The sequence below is a fragment of the Squalius cephalus genome, assembly GCF_949319135.1.
Source record: "Squalius cephalus genome assembly, chromosome: 2".
Lineage (NCBI taxonomy): Eukaryota > Metazoa > Chordata > Actinopteri > Cypriniformes > Leuciscidae > Squalius > Squalius cephalus.
This window is the reverse complement of record NC_137123.1, coordinates 17,405,154-17,422,326: the sequence shown is the minus strand read 5'-3', so window position 1 is coordinate 17,422,326 and position 17,173 is coordinate 17,405,154. Positions and strand designations below refer to the sequence as shown.

Genomic DNA, 17,173 nt, shown 5'->3' with positions numbered 1-17,173 from the left:
GAAGTTTAATTAGATTTTTTCAATTTGAGTTTTGTATTTTATTTATTATGTTTTACTTTAGCTTTATTTTTAAAGTGCCACTATTATGGGTTTTTGAAAATGACCTTTCATGTAGTGTGTAACACAGCTCTAAGTGAATGAAAACATCCTGCAAAGTTTTAAATCTGAAAGTGCACCTTATATAAAGTTATTGTCTTTCAAAAGTAAGAGTCGACTCTGAGTCAATGAAATGACTCGTTTTTCAAACGAGTCATAAGTCGTTTCGTTGTGACGTCAAGACGAAACATTAGCATATTGCCCGTCCACTTATTGCGCGCGCAGACACCAGGGAAAACTTGAACCTCAAACCGGCAGCTGATTCCTGTGGATACTGGACAGCATCATGTCGAGAAGACGCTGTGCTCTATAATGTGAAGGTAAAGCCAGTTTTATTTCACTGCCCAAGGACGAGCATGTGAAGAATCAGTGGTTAAAGTTCATCTTTATCACGATATCACAGCAGTATAATCCTAAACTTTTGCTGTGTTCCCTTTATTTTACTGACGACTGCTTCTCAAATCTCAGAGTTCAATGCAGGATTCGCAGACCGCTTGGTCTTGAAAGATGGTGTTCAAAATACTTAATTTTGAGTGTTATATTGTGTAGGTCTCTTATTTTATTTTATTTTATTATTTTCTTTGATGGCAGTCAGGAAAAAAACAACACTGTTGGTCTCAGTGACCTTAAGCAAAGGCAGCAGATTGCAAATGGCATTCTTAATTCAAGAAACTGAATGGCAATGCTAACGGAGATGGTTGACACAGACCAAGGGTGTCGACTGGTGAAGAAGTAAGCTTTCAAGCATTCCACTCAAGTATTTCTTTTGAATGTCACTCTTCATTTAGCTCTTCACGACTCTTGTATATCATGTACAAATTCAGCCTTCTCCAGTCCTTTTGTGAGTGGCAGCACTATCAGATCCTCTCTGTGTGAAAAGCACTCTGTGAACTTGAGATGCCCTCTAGCTAAAAATAAAGACATGTTATATGTATTTTTGTGAGAGAAATATTCATTCTACCTCTCTTAATTGACTGTGCTGTTAGTCGCAGTGGGAAATAGTGTCACAGTTTTAAAGGCATCATAAATCATCAAGCCTTCTGATGCTGCATGGGAAAAGATTTATGATCCTCACCACTGCTGCTTTCCTTTGCCCTTTTTTACACCATGCAGGACTTCAGTACATGATACATGTATATAACTAACTTAAAGATGCTCAAGCTTCCATTATTAAATTGAAAATGTCACATTAAAGCGTGCAATGACTTGGGCTGTTTCTGTGAAGTTAAAAGTAACAAGGAAGCAGCACAATCTTGTGATGTTGATGTTATACAGTCCAATGAACAAGACTTTAATATTCAGTAACTTCCATTTTAGATAGGCTACAATATTTGTTTGTTTTTTACATCATTTTTTGAACAAAAATAATTTCAGTATTTTCACATCAGAACCGTTGCAACATCAGTCAACACACTGGTGGCATTTAGTTTCTAAATGAATCAGCGTTTTGAGCAAATCAATTGAATGAATGATTCAGTGACTCATAAAGACACTTGCTGTGGTCCAGTTCGCCTACTTGTACTACGCCATAAATAACGTACTCTTTTTGTGCAGAAGAAGTACATACTTTTGGGTGTGTAGCAGAAGAGTAGACAAGCTTTGGGAGAAACTATCACGTCTTAAAATTGCATGTTTACGCACATCTGTCACCGTAAATTGCCCTGTCAATCATCTAGTCTCAGTTAACATCCTCCACATTTAATTTCACTTAATTTCCTGCCGTATTGGAGAGAAAAGAAGCACGGTGATCTTCCTGTTGTGACTTTCATGCGGAAAACTCTCCTGATATTAATGCATAATGAGGCATGTAAAAGTTAATGACCACACTGATCTTTATAAAAGTTCACTTTGTTGTTGCAGGTGAAATATAACACGGATAACATTAAATAAATATTTTTTTTATATCAGGATAAATATTGAGTATACGTCACTCAAACACTTTTATCTAAAGCTCTCTACTTAACCGTCGGTTACGCACATCCGCCATGTTTGTAGTATTTTAACACTTTTTGTGTTTGTAGTTCTAAACCAAATCCAGCTCCAAAACGCAATGGTTTGTGGGCAATATTAGCCATTAAAGTGTGTGGCCCTGTCCCAAATGGCACCCTAAACACTGTCTGTCTTCCTACAAGTCCGCACTTTCGTGACGTAACGCCGCTTAGTATGGACGTTAGGACGCAGTGACTCGCTTGTTTCGTTCTTCAGTGAATCTGTGTTTGATAACAAATAGGTTGAATTAATGATTAAATTGTGAAGATGGTCATTTGTCGCCACCTACTGGTGTAACTGCAATGACTTGCAGTAATATAAAAAACCATCCACTATATGTGTGTAGCATTCAAAAACAAGTTTTTCTATTCCGATGTAAAAAGAAAAAAAAAAAAGTAATTTATTCCAGTGATCAAAGCTGAATTTTCAGCATCATTACTCCAAACATCATTCTAATATGATGATTTGCTGCTCAAGAAACATTTCTGATTATTATCAGTGTTTAAAATGGTTGTGCTGCTTCATATTTCTGTGGAAACCGTGATACAATTTTTGCAGGATTTTTTTGATGAATTGAAAGTTCAAAAGAGCAACTTTTTTCGAATTAGAAATCTTTTGTAACATTTTAAATGTCTTTACTGTCATTTTTAATCATCCTTCAGTGTATATATAATCTGAAATATATTGCTCATTTTAATTTCACATTGGGTGGCAAGTACAAACATCTTTTAAACTTGTGGCATGTGTGAAGTGCTTAAACTTCAAAAATATGTTCTTGCATGACTGCGTACGTCGTGACGCTGACTTTGAGATGGAAATACAAGCTAGTAAAAAATAGTACCACGGTGTTATAACTTGCACTGCCTCTGAAACGACTTTCCTTTTCAACTAACCTCATGAATGCCTCCTACTTTATTAACCCCTCAAACCATCAAGCTCCATTTTTGCTTTATAATGACTACTTGTCGCTCTCCAATTAATCCCCAATGGATAAAAAGTCCCTGCATTTCTTTCAATCTTTAAATATCCTGAAATTTGTCGCATTACAGAAGTAAAATGTGTTGCTAACGGCGCCTCATTCAGATCTATTAGCATACACCGCTAGCTCTTCTCATAACAGCGCTCTCTGATTTACTGTTGTCATAAAGAGACCCAGGGCCAATTAGATTTGTCTAGGTCATGTTCATGGATGGGTAATTTGCCCATGCAACTCTAAAGGCTGTCTGGATGTCTTTCTCTCTCCTCCATGACTCAGTCGAGCTTCAAAGTTAATTTGAGGTCAATCATAACCTCAGATATCAGACTCGATCCAAGTCTGCTGGCACGCGAACAGCCACAGCTGGGGTTTGATCTGCTCGTGCCAAACCTGCGTCCGGTTACTACTGAGAAACCGAGTAATCTTCCTTAATCAATGCTAATGTCTTCAGGATATTAACTACGGGCTTAGGGACCTTAGTGAGGCTGCAGTGACCCTACTTGAGTCGTTTACATGACATTTTTTAATCTGATTAGTCTAGAAATCATACTCCCAACGTTTTGCTAACGTTCCCATTAAGTTATGAAAATGGTATTTCTGAATGCTCTCTGAACGTCCAAAAAGTCCCGTTTTTTTAATGTTTTAAAAACGATGCGAATATGCAAATTCTGTTTTATCATTTTGCAAACATTATGGGAAAGTTAGTTTTGAATGTTCTTAAAGGGTTAGTTCACCCAAAAAATTCTGTCAGTAATTACTCACCCTCATGTTGTTCCAACCCCGCTGCGCTTCTGGGTTGTACGCCAGAACGTAGGCTCACTATTGGCCGACGCTGGTCATGTGTGTGATGTGTGTGACGTACAACCCAGAAGCGCTGCGCTGTTACACTACGTGAACTCACGTCAGAGGCCCATACAGAAGAAAATTAATAGTTGAATAAAGTCGTTATTTTTGTTTGTTTTTTGCGTACAAAAAGTATTCTCGTCACTTGATGAACTTATGGTTGAGCCGCTGTATTTTAAACATTGTCTTTACTAACTTTCTGGGCCGACAAGGTTCAATAACATAGAAGCCTGTGATGGAGTGAGCCAGATCTCAAATTTAATCAAAAATATCTTAATTTGTGTTCCGAAGATGAACGAAAGTCTTACAGGGTTGGAACAACATGAGGGTGAGGAATTACTGACAAAATTTTCATTTTTGGGTGAACTAACCATTTAAAGGAGAACTCCGGTCAATTTTAACATTGAGCTCATTTTTTTGTAAATTTGGAGTGCTGTCAATACAGAGAACAACGACAAAAATCGGTGTTGCCTACAGCGTGTTATCCTCTTTTTAAAATTTCTTCCTGTTTTCGGTCGAAGTCCACAGTAGTCGATTGTCGAGTTCACGCGCGTGATCATAGGTAACTAAACCTATGCGCGTGAACGTGACAATCGACTACTGTGGACTTCGACCGAAAACAGGAAATTAATACAGGTATGAGCGCTGGCTGAATTAACATCATTTTTATTCATATCTTTCACATCTACTGCAGTCAGATTCACCCGTGTTCACTCTGAAGGAATCACTCACATGGCTGTGCACTTGTAATGACACATCAAGGATGTTAAGAGGCTAAAAGCAGGTTTAAAACTTGCCCCATTGAAGTCAACAGGGTGCAAATTTTAAAAAGAGGATAACACGGTGTAGGCAACACCGATTTTTGTCGGTGCACTCCAAATTTACAAAATACATGAGACCGGAGTTCTCCTTTAAGCATGTAGTAGTGTTTAATAAATGATGAACATCCAACAGAAAAAAACATTCCATGAAGGATGTAATATACAAGAATAGAATTACTCGGAATTTACTAACTTTTTTATCTAAAATGTTTTATGTTAAAGATGATTGATGTCATTGTCTGTGTGGTGTTTTTAATTTGCTTTAAAAGACAAACCATGCGTAAATTCATAAGTCGACACCATTGCTGAGTATTTTCTCCTTAAAACTGCAGCGAACCAAAGACAGTCTCAAAAACACGGTTTGAAATCGCTGGTGTTTTTGACATCACAAACATGTAACCAATCCCGTCAATGTGGGGGCAGGGCAGGACTCATGTGATTGAGTGGAGGAAGAGACATAATTTGCATATTCATGAATCAGCGTATACTAAATGAAGCAAGGCTGTTGTTGCATTCAAACTATTTTAAGGCATGAAGAAATTATTTTCACCAGACAAAACATTTAAATGTGTCATTTGGTGATCAAAGATGAGTTTTAAGGAATGAAAATATTGACTACAGGGGGGCTTTAACATGAAAACATTTGGACGCTGTGATTCATGTTCATATTAGCTTGAAGCGCTTGACACACATGTAACTGAGACTCATTTCTCTTGTGTTGCTGTGTTTCAGGACAGCAGATGATTCAGCGACAGTGGGCACAGTGGTGCTGAGCCGGCTGAAGATGGGTGAGATCGAGGATGGTGAGGTGGACCACATCACCGCCGACATGCACCAGAAGGTAAGCGGAGTTGGGCAGTAAATGTCTTAAACTAGCTACTAACTCAACAACAGTTTATTACAACTGCTTTCAAAACACAGTTTAGCTTTTAAAGAGTACATAAGCCTTATGTACGCAGATATGCCATTTTTATTGTGGTCACACCATTCACAGATCAAATAATGATTACTGATTTAATTTAGTCGGTTTTTGAAGTGAAATATTTCGTTAAATGCAATGCTTCAATGATGTTTGTTACTACGTTAACAATGTTTACTACATGCTAACTACGTTTTCAAGAGATTTGCTTGACTGCAGTTGAACTACAGTAAATTAAAAGTGACTTGTGTCGTGGGAAGTTGTCTTTTTTGTGTATGTTCAGTTCATGCAGTTTGTAAGGGGTGGTAATAGAAAATCGCCTCTCAGAACGTGTCTCCAGTCAAAGAGGGAAAGCAGAGTGTGGCATCCCTGAAATTCAATTGCACAGTTGACTGAAGAAGTAAAGCATCCATTTGGAGAGTGTTTACAGTTCATTTATGATGGTTTATATATATATATATATATATATATATATATATATATATATATATACAGGGCCTGAAGTTAACTTTTTTGACCACCAGCCACTGTGGCAGGTGGATTTAAAAATCCACCCGCCACAGTGACTTTTTACCAGCCAATTTTTTTTTTTTTTTTTTGGCCTCATAAAAGGTGAAGAAAAAAAAAAGGATTTGCACAAACATTTGTTCTTTAACTTGTAAGAATACACATTTAAGTGCTGTCAAGTTATTAACGAGATCCATACAAGTAATAATAATTCTTAGAATACAGATATAGACCTAGTGCAGCTCGTATGTAAACAAATCACACGCGGCTGTGTTGATGGCTGGGCAGCTGTTAGTTACAGCGTTCAGGAACCGTTAAGCAGAACTAAATTATATTGTTATTACTGGTAAAGTTACCGGGTAGGCTACCGGACATTTGGACACAACATCTGTGCAACTGTCATTGTACTGTAGCCTATGTCAGCGTTGCATTATCTAATCTCATCTCACCAACAGTTTAATACAACTCACACATTCAAACGTAACTTAGTCAGAGAAGACGCATCTTTCTCTCCGATGTCCGATCACATACGTTCCGAAACACTCAAACTGCGCTGCTTTCACAGATGCTTTCTTTACTCCAGTAATGTGCCGCCACATTTTTAGCTAAAATCCAACGAAACATACAACTTCGTTTGAATGTCAAAGAACAGTTGCAAAAAAACACACACACACAAAAAAAACCTTCGCCCCTTTAGTTACTGTTGCTATGTCCGACAAGCTACACCGCGCGCGCTCACGCCAAACCATGATCTCACGCAATGAAAAACACATCGCGCAGCAGAGAGGACACTGACAACACGCTGACAGACAAGACAGTCCAGGTTACTTTTGATATTAAACAAAGTCTCAACGTTAAAATTTGGTCATTTTTAAAGAAATTTAGACAATACCGTTTTGTGGCTCTGTAATGTGTCTTGACAGATAGCTGTGGTGCCTCAAGTTAAAGCTGCTCGTGAACCGATCATCTCTTCCTTCTAGTTAATTTATAGCATCAAATAAACATGAATGAACATAAGAAGGAATGAAGTTTTAACTGCGGAAAGATGTCAGTAGGCCTACTCAGTACACTCCGTTTTTTCAAGTTCAAATCCTCCATCGTTGAACTCTCCTGGCTGCTTTGTTGGACAAAAAAAAGGCGGATTATGATTGGCCAGATTGCCTGTCAATCAAACTCCCCGCAAAGGGTCGATTCTCATTGGCTGCCTGCCAATGTGGCAGGTAGATTGACAGTGTTACCCGCCAATTGAAGAATTCACCCGCATTTGGCGTGTGGTCGGGTGTTAATTTCAGGCCCTGTATATATATATATATATATATATATATATATATATAGTATAGGCTACTATTATTTATATATATATATATATATATATATATATATATATATATATATATATATATATGTATATATATATATATATATGTATATATATATATAGTAGCCTATACTTCTTGAACCTATTGGTGATGTCACTTCCTGTAGGATGATGACGTCAGTTTTGCTTAATTGTGCTGTTCTGATCAAAGAAAACAATATGATTCACATCCTCTAAACTGGTTAGTTGAATATTTTATTCAGTATATTTAGACATATGTGATGGGCATGTGGAAATGAGCCATATGTGTGTCTTCAGCTTCTGCTGCCCTGTGTGTCATGGAGAATTGAGCATTACTACGCTGACAGACAGCCTGACACCCTTCATGTCCCCTAAACTCGATAACTTACACTGACACGACCATCAGCAAAACCCTTTAACCTTCATTAATCAGCATGAAAGAGACAGACAGAATATACTGTAGGGAAGAAAAGGAGAAGGGTGTGAGAATTATGGAGATGGATGTTGGACATGAGAAAGGAAATGAAGGATATTTAGACTGTGCAGCATTAAAGGATAATTCTGGTATTTAGCACTTTGAGTCTATTTTCTAGTTTGTTTTGGATGAACTAGAGTGGTGGACATGCACGAACACCACTAACCACTCAGTGAGTTGCACAGTTTTGAAAACGAACGTTAAGGGTTGTTTTAAGGACATGTTCATGCATGCCCATAGACAGCCACTCTGAAGCGGTCAAAGGCGATTCTAAACGAGTCAAAAAGTCAAGACAGGGCCCATCGTCAAAATTTCTGTGTCCACCACTCTAGTTCATCCAAAACAAACTAGAAAATAGACTCAAAGTGCTAAATACCGGAATTATCCTTTAAAGGGGTGGTATAATGCCCTTTTCACAAGATGTAAAATAAATCTCTGATGTCCCCAGAGTGTGTATGTGAAGTTTTAGCTCAAAATACCCCACAGATATTTTTATATAGCATGTTAAAGTTGTCACTTTTTGAGGGTGAGCAAAAATGTACAGTTTTTGTGTCTGTCGCTTTAAATTCAAATGAGCTGCTGCTCCCGGCACAGAGGGCGGAGCTTCAAGTGTGTTATCAGCTCCTATTACCTCAAAAAACTTTTAGCCTTTTATGTTCAAACTGGAGTCAGAAAGATGGAGAGACTCAAGAAGAAGTGACAACATGTAGACAACATTTCTGAATGGTTAGTTGATGAATGTATGTAGCTTATGTGTCATTATCTTTTAATAGTCATTGATTAGCATATTCTGTCATGATAATCTATAAATCGTGCTCAGGGGGCGGGGTTTATGTAAATTTTAGGGTTTGTGATGTCACTACAGTAACCCGGGAGGAAGCTCTTGTAGTCCCTACCAGCCGTTTGTTGTAGTCCTTAAAAAACAATTTCTTTAAAAGCAAATATCTCCCTTTGCTTTGAACTTTGAGCACTGTAACTTTGCAGATGTTGCTTATGCTCAAACAGCAACATTACACACTAACTAAAATTAGAAAAGTGAAATCATAATCAACCACCCCTATAAGATTTAAATAGAGAATGCCTAGTGTAAATTAATATACTACTAGTGTTTTTTTTACTTAAGATTGTCTGGATGGATGGATGGATGGCCAGACAGATAGATAGATAGAAAGATAGATGGATGGATGGATGGATGGATGGATATAAGACAGACAGACAGATGGATGGATGGATGGATGGATGGATATAAGACAGACAGACAGATGGATGGATGGATGGATGGATGGGTGGATGGATAGATATAAGACAGACAGACAGATGGATGGATGGATGGATAGTCAGGTAGATGGATGGATGGATGGATGGATTGATGGATGGATAGACAGATGGATGGATGGATGGATGGATGGATGATGGACAGGTAGATGGATGGATAGACGGATGGATGGATGGATAGACAGGTAGATGCATGGATGGATGGATTGATGGATAGACAGACAGATAGACGGATGGATAGATGGATAGACAGACCGACAGACCCAACGACTGATAGATATTCATTGAAGTTGTAAAATTGATTGCACAATAAGGGCTTTTTGTGCTTTACTGTAACATGTGTCTGTCTATGTATTGACTCAAAGCCGTTGTGGTTTTATTTGATCTGTGGGCTTCAGAAGTGATTCACTTTGTTCTTCAAGAGGGAATGTGGGTCAGGGCTGATGTATATTTGAGTAGGATCTGCCACAGAACATGACTGTTCATAAAACATGGACTGATCGCGACTCTTGTTTTTTTTTTTTTTTAAGCTTTATGCCAGTCCGGAAACTCTCACAAGACCCATCCAAGGTCATGAGACCTAATGAGACGTGAAGACTCATCCGTCATCGCACTAAACCCTGATGCAGGGTGTGCATTTCAAGTGATTAGGTCATAAGCGCTGTGGGTGATGTTGATGGAGGATCGTGTTTGTCTTGAGCTTTCGTGAGGGTCTCTCCTCTCCTGTATTGCTTACATTGGCGCTCTGGGACACTTGGAGAACTCCTCTATTATCTGAGCAGTGGTGCAGGTGACAGCTTGTCTCTGTTCGTTCGGCTCATGAGACGGGGAGAGAGAGTCACGAGAGTCTCTGGTGTCGTTGGTCGTATTTAGAGTAGTAGTCATTATGTTGACATCTAATAATCAGTGACAAATGACCTTCAATCTCAAATGCACAATCTTGTTTTTTCCCACAGTGCACGCTGGTGTACGAGTCGTCGCATGGAACCATTAATGACAAGGATAACGGACCAATAATGAATTCTGGTGAGTTAAAAAATGCTTTATATTTTGTGGTTTGGGCGTTTTGTGTTTTAAGGGTTATAATACCTGAAGATAGAGACTAGAGAGTAATCTGCTGTATTTCAAGTAAATGCTGTTCTTTTGAAATGTATATTCATCAAAGAATCCTGAAAAAAATGTGACAGTTTCCACAGAAATATGAAGAAGCACAACTGTTTTCAGCATTGATAATAATAATCAGAAATGTTTCTTGAGCAGCAAAACCTAGAGTGATTTCTGAAGGATCATGTGACACTGAAGACTGGAGTAATGATGCTGAAAATTCAGCTTTGATCACAGGAATAAATTATATTTCATAATATTTTCACATAGTAAACAGTTATTTTAAATTGTAATAATATTTAAAAAAAAAATCTGTATTTTTGATCAAATAAATGCTGACTTAGTGGGCATAAGAGACTTTGTTCAAAAACATTTAAACATTTTACAGACTCTAAACTTTAGAGCTTACATTCTTAAAAACAAGGTTTATTTTGTGTTTTCACAGCGATGCCATAGACGAACCATTTTGGGTTCCCTAAAGAACCTTTTTGTGAACAGTTCTTAAAAGAACCAACATTTTAATGACATATTGATAACCTTTTTCCAGGTTCAATAAATACCACTGATCCAGGAAAGAACCTTTATTTTTAAGAGCAGTGTATCATTTAATGGAGTATTTCCAATTTATGTCAATAAAATGTATTTGAAGATGGCCATCAGTTGTGAATGGAGAAGCTTTTTAGCAACCATCTACCATCAGCGGTTAACTGGGTCATGCTAACCAGCCAAACTATAATTGGTAGATATGATGTATACTTCCTATTGAAGTATTTTATTGCTCAGGTCTATAGTTCTTCACTTCCTTTCAAAGAGTTACAAAGAATTGCAAAACGAGGCTGTTGTAGGGCTGTCGCGGTGAAGGAATTTCCCTTGCGGTAATTTTGAGTGGCTCAATAGCGTGGTATGCGGTATTATCACCATTTATTTATTTATTTAGATATATTTATATTTATTTGTTGCTATATAAATAGGTTTTACCATGTGGTCAGCATGCACAAAAACGAGTAGCCTACATTTTCAGTAACCAATGTAACCGAAACTAAACAGCGTCTCTGCGCATTGAAAGGCTGTAAATCAGCGCGCATTACATTGCTATGACACTGTCTTTGAGTGAATCATTAAACCGTTCATTCAACGAACACATTCAAAAACGCTGATTCTTTAAAAGATAGTAATGAATCAAGTTGTTAAGCTCCACTTTTCAAGGCTGAGCTGACCAGCAATGCGTCGCATGGGTAACGCTGAAGCTGACGCTTAAAGTGCATTGATTCAATGCGTGACTCGCTGCTTTTTGATTCCCGCGGCTTCCTCGCGCTGTGGAATGCCGACCAGCGCTGTCGCTGATGCCATTCATGGTAAATCCCCTTAAACGCTAAGAGGATGACACGACAAATATTTCGCTTTCCTTGGACACGGAAAGCTTTTCACGCATATATATGACTTGACTTGACCTCAAAGACAGACGCAGGTAATCGCACGCGCTCAGTCGATCTCTCTCATTCACTGTCTGTTAAGTCTTACGTGCAAATCACCATGATAAAAACAGTATTGTTATCATTATTAACTTATTTAACATTTAATACACATGCACAAAGTTCAAAACAAGAAGGGTATAGTTTATGAAAAAAGAAAACATGCGAATATCGCGGTTGCTACGGTTACTTGCATTCCTCTGCAGTTGGCTTCTCAGTAGCGCGGTTTTACAATTTTGTGGTTATCGCGACAGCCCTAGTTGTTGAAATAGAGTCAAACTATAGAGCTATAAATGAATGTGGATTGCAGCTCAGATCATTCAGGCTTCAGAGAATCTGATGAGAAATTCATGAGTTCATATTGAGTTCGTTGGCTTTTGTGTCTTGGTGGATTTGAGCAGTTTGTGATCTCTCCTGCAACTCGAGAGATGATACATGAGGCAGGAGGAAACATCTCCCTTTGCTTGCTGTTTCATCTCATTACTGTCTAGGTTTGGTTATGGTTGGTTATGACTCTTTCTAAAGCATGATGTAGTTTGAGTTCACCTTATGTTCTTCCGTGTTTATTCCTAGATAGTTGAACCCTCATTTGTGTAATTGAAGCTAAAACATCTCATAACATAAACATTTTCTGAAGCACCAGTTTTTTTTTTTCACTGAGCATTTGTTGGCTCCCTTTTTTCAGGCCCAGTTTCCTACTCTAGGGAAGTTTAGTTGGAATAAATGGTGCTTTAATAAAGACTAAATATGCAATCAAAAATAGTGTTGTTTTAAAGGGGTGGTTGATTACGATTTCACTTTTCTAACTTTAGTTAGTGTGTAATGTTGCTGTTTGAGCATAGCAACATCTGCAAAGTTACAATGCTCAAAGTTCAAAGCAAAGGGAGATATTTGCTTTTAAAGAAATCGTTTTTTAAGGACTACAACAAACGGCTGGTAGAGACTACAAGAGCTTCCTCCCGGGTTAGTGACATCACTGTTAACCCTAAAAATTTACATAAACCCCGTCCCCGGAACAAAATTTATAGATTATCATGGCAGAATATGCTAATTGATGACTAGAAGATAACTACACATAAGCTAAATAAATTAATCAACTAAACATTCAGAAATGTCCTGTTGCATTCTACATGTTGTCACTTCTTCTTGAGTCTCTCCATCATTGTCTGACTCATAAAAACATAAAAAGCTAAAAGTTTTCAGTGCATGTCTGTGTGAGGTAAAAGGACACGAGCTGTTGAAGCTCCGCCCCCTGTGCCGGGAGCAGCAGCTCATTTGCATGTAAAGGGACACACACAAAAACGATGCATTTTTGCTCACCCTCAAAAAGTGATGATTTTAATATGCTATATAAAAATATCTGTGGGGTATTTTGAGCTAAAACCTCACATACACACTCTGGGGACATCAAAGACTTATTTTACATCTTGTGAAAAGGGCATTATACCACCCCTTTAATTTAGCATTTTTATTTAGTCTTGGGTCTAATTATGTGGGTGAGCAATTAAATAATCAGTAATGGAAACGTTTAGGAATGGTTAAGTAGAATCGGAAGCAGAATTGTTCAGTTCCGTTTGGATTGCCATGCGTATTGTTGGGATCATGGAGTATATTGTGCGGCGTCTGATTGCTGAACGGTGTGTGATTGCTTATCTTAACTGCCAGCAGCTCATTAGCTTAATTACCTCAGGTAACACATCAGGATAAACAGTATTGGGGGAAATCGCCAAAGACATCAGCTTTAATGCCATTTCAATGTAGTCAGTGTACATTTGTTTTGCACAGTGAAGAAAAGAGAGTTTGAATAGATTTGGCACTTTATTTGTGAGTGAATAAACCCGAAGTCTCTGAAAGTTCCCTGAGAAACAAACTCTGTAGAAGGTCATTTCTTTATTTATGAGCTGCTGTGATGTGATGGATGGATGCGATGCCGGGAACGGCAGACGGGTCTCTCTAGAAGTCCAGGGTGTTCGGTGTTATCTTCGTATCTGATGTTTTGCAGTGTTTATTTGCTGGTGCTGTAACCGTATTGAATGTCATTGCCGTTGTGGATGGCTGTTGTGTTAGTCACGCAGCTTCTTGTCAAAATATGTTAGTCTCTGCTGCTTCTGAAAGACTGACTAATGAAATTTGTCCCCGTCACCCCAACCCCTGGACATCCGCTGTGCTTCAACACTAACGCAACACAAAGTCATTTCCCTAAGAGCTTGAGCAGACAGAGATGCTGCGATCCGATTGGCCGTCGGATTAGAGGTCAGAGGTTAATCCTCCACAGCGCTGGATGAGGGAGTTTGCGTTCAGTTCTCCTCCTCTCGAGGTCACGCGTCCATCTGTCTCTGTCTTCACTCGACATCCTTAGTGAACTACCTTTCTGTACTTTCTGCTTCTATTAAAGACAGCTCTCACAATGTTATGTTGGTCAAAAATATATTTTTTAAGAAAAAAGGAAATATGTATGTATGTACATTTTCAGTGGGGTCCAAAAGCCTTTGGTTTGTTTTAATACAACATTTTTCTTTAGTTAAAAAGTTATAAATGAGCATTTTGTGTGTGTGTGTGTGTGTGTGATTTGTATTATATATAATGTATTTTAATAATAATAATACAGTGTAGTAAGCTTAAGTTGCATTAGTGAAAAGAATAATACTTGTTTTTTTTTTTACATAAATGAAAGACAAATATCTGTTTGATCATATTTCTTATGAAGACTTGGGCAACATAGTTGTGAAATGGTGTGAGATTATTTACTTTAGACAGGGTCCAAATGATTTCACTTCATGGGTGTCACAATTTTAGGTTTTTTGTTCTCTTTTATAATGAAGAAACTTTTGTTAAAATTAGTTATAATAATACATTTATTTTATATAGTGGCTTTCTGCAAACTCAAGGTCACTTTACAATATCATAACAAATAAACATGACAGTAGACAAAGAAACATTGCAGATAAACTAAGGTAGATAACATAATAAACTGAGGTGAGTAATGTGGAAAGATTTCTTCTTATATGTGAGGACCCTATTATATAGCTTATTTATTGTTGTGTTGGGTAAGCCAGAGAAAAGAGAATTACAGTAGTTAAGCGTGAACTAGGGTCTCAGCGTCATTGACATTTAAAAACAGGTGAAAGAAGGCAGACTTAGTGAGGAAATGTGATGAAGGAAGGAGAGAGAAGAATCAAAGATTATACCCAGGTGTGTAACAGTGGTGGAAGGTCAAACCAAGACCTCAGCAATAATAACATTGAAACACAGAAACGGGATGTAATTTGAGGTGAACCAACAAGAAGTATATCTGTTTTATCAGTGTTGAGTTCAAAGAGAAAATGACTGGTCATCCAAGCATTTATATCATCAATACAAGTCGATATGGAGTTGGTGGGGAAAGAAGCATTGCGTTGAGAACCGATGTAAAGTTGGGTGTCATCTGCATAGCAATGGAAGTTAAAGCCATGATGACGGATAATGCTACCCAGTCAAAGCATGTAGATTATGAAGAGTAAAGGTCCAAGAACAGAACCCTGGGAACACCATGTGAGGCAGGGGCAGTAGTCGACTTAGTCTGGCTGATAGAGATGTAATGCTGACAGTCTGACAGGTTGGAAGTGAACCAAGAGAGGGTAGTTTCAGAGATACCAAGAGCAGACAGTTGTGAAATGAGAGTACTGTGAGAGATTGTGTAAAATGCAGAGGAAAGGTCTAACAGAATTAAAATGCAGATGGGACCTGCAGATGGAGCCTAATTTCAACGTTTACTAATACATTTTTAAATCTAAAGTTGTGTTTGTTAACTCTAATTAATGCAGTGTGAACTTACATGAACAAACAATGAACAATCAGATTTTTATTAACTATTATTAACAAAGAATAATAAATACTTTGAGTTAATGTCAGCTAATGCATTAACAAATTGTACCTTATTGTAAAGTGTTACCAAAATAGGTTAATTAAAAATATTGTTAATGCAATACATTTTGTATAAATCAGTCTAGATTATTTCAACATCGTAACATATAATTGCAATTAATAGATACACACAGGGGCAACAGTAAAGACTCGTTTAAAATTAGCTATGTAGGTTCATTTTATGTTAGTTCTATTTTTCTCACTGTTTAGCCATTTTTTTATGCAAGTCAGACTTTTTTCCAGTGCATATACCAGCTTTATACATCAAAACCCCTTTTTTAAGCTCTAACTGGAGTTAGACTTTTCCCCTCTGTGTATTTTATAGGAATCTCATGCTTAAACTATGACGATCAAAAATGATCAACATTTAAGCAACTCTAGTATTAGGAAAAGTGTAGAATAAATGCTTGTGTGATACTTGCAGATTTCCACTCAGGTGTGTGGCCTGCTCCGTTGACTCGCTTGTGGAGCGAAGCGTTGACGAGAAGCATGATTTCATGCTATAGAGGAAACAACTTCTTCTGCTGTTGCCTCATCTCTGATAAGAGCATTATCAGTTTGTACAATTCAAAAACTTCAGATCTAAGCCATCGCAAGTTACCACTGGTGTTCCCCAAGGCTCAGTCTTGGGCCCTCTTTTATTTATTATTTATTTACTGTACTACCCCTTGGTAGTTGGTACTTGGTAGTTTCCTCCACTTTCTCTGTCCAGCTGCTTAGCTGAAGTCAGTGGCTTTATGTAAGGAATAGGCTGAAATTGAAGTCGTTATTCACTGTACTTTGCCAAAATTATCATATGTAAATACATCTGTAATACACCTAATGTTTCTCTCTCTCCATCAGTGTTTAAGAACGCGGTGTGTAAGGTGTACAGGTTTCAGACGGTGGACAGTAAATGGATGTTGGTGCGGGAACAGATGGCGGAGTGCACCCTGTCCTTCAGCGTCCCGAAGCAGCTCATCGCCCTCTACATTCAGGAGGACACCTGCAGGTAAGATTCAGACCGATGAGAGGACGGCTAGGAAACAGGACAGTGAAGGAGGCAAGATCATTAAAGCGGCACCAAGAGTTTTACACCCATAGGAATAAATTCGTCTTGGGTGATATATCGGGAGTTAAAAGGCCTACTGTATAAACGTTTGTTCTAGATGTTCAATGCAGTGTCTTGTGTGAAGAGCAGCCTTCACTGTAAATATGAATACACTGTAAGTGTTACTGTGAAATTAATATATTGAAAATTTTATTTATTCATGTGCCAGATGCTTTTAACCAACAGTGTTGCGTTTTTAGCGTCATGCTTGAACTACAGGAACAACTTGTACTTGCATTTTAATAGTGGCATTTTTAGCATTTGCAGTGCATGTGTAAATCATATGAATATCCTACTGCAAACAACATGGCGGCTGAAGTGTCGCGAATGCATTGTCTCGTAAGATCCCTGGTGATTCCCACTC

General features: G+C 38.0%; 1 protein-coding gene across 10 annotated transcripts in view; it reads left to right on the top strand.

Moving 5' to 3' along the window:
* Window positions 1–17,173, top strand: part of inpp4b (inositol polyphosphate-4-phosphatase type II B) — a 173,914-nt gene that overhangs the window by 65,172 nt on the left and 91,569 nt on the right. For all 10 annotated transcript variants that reach the window (XM_079895337.1, XM_079895338.1, XM_079895334.1 and 7 more), the window contains 3 exons: window positions 5,458–5,566; window positions 10,197–10,266; window positions 16,563–16,710. In XM_079895337.1, coding sequence (XP_079751463.1) covers window positions 5,458–5,566; window positions 10,197–10,266; window positions 16,563–16,710 — 327 coding nt within the window. The remainder of the gene's footprint in view (window positions 1–5,457; window positions 5,567–10,196; window positions 10,267–16,562; window positions 16,711–17,173) is intronic.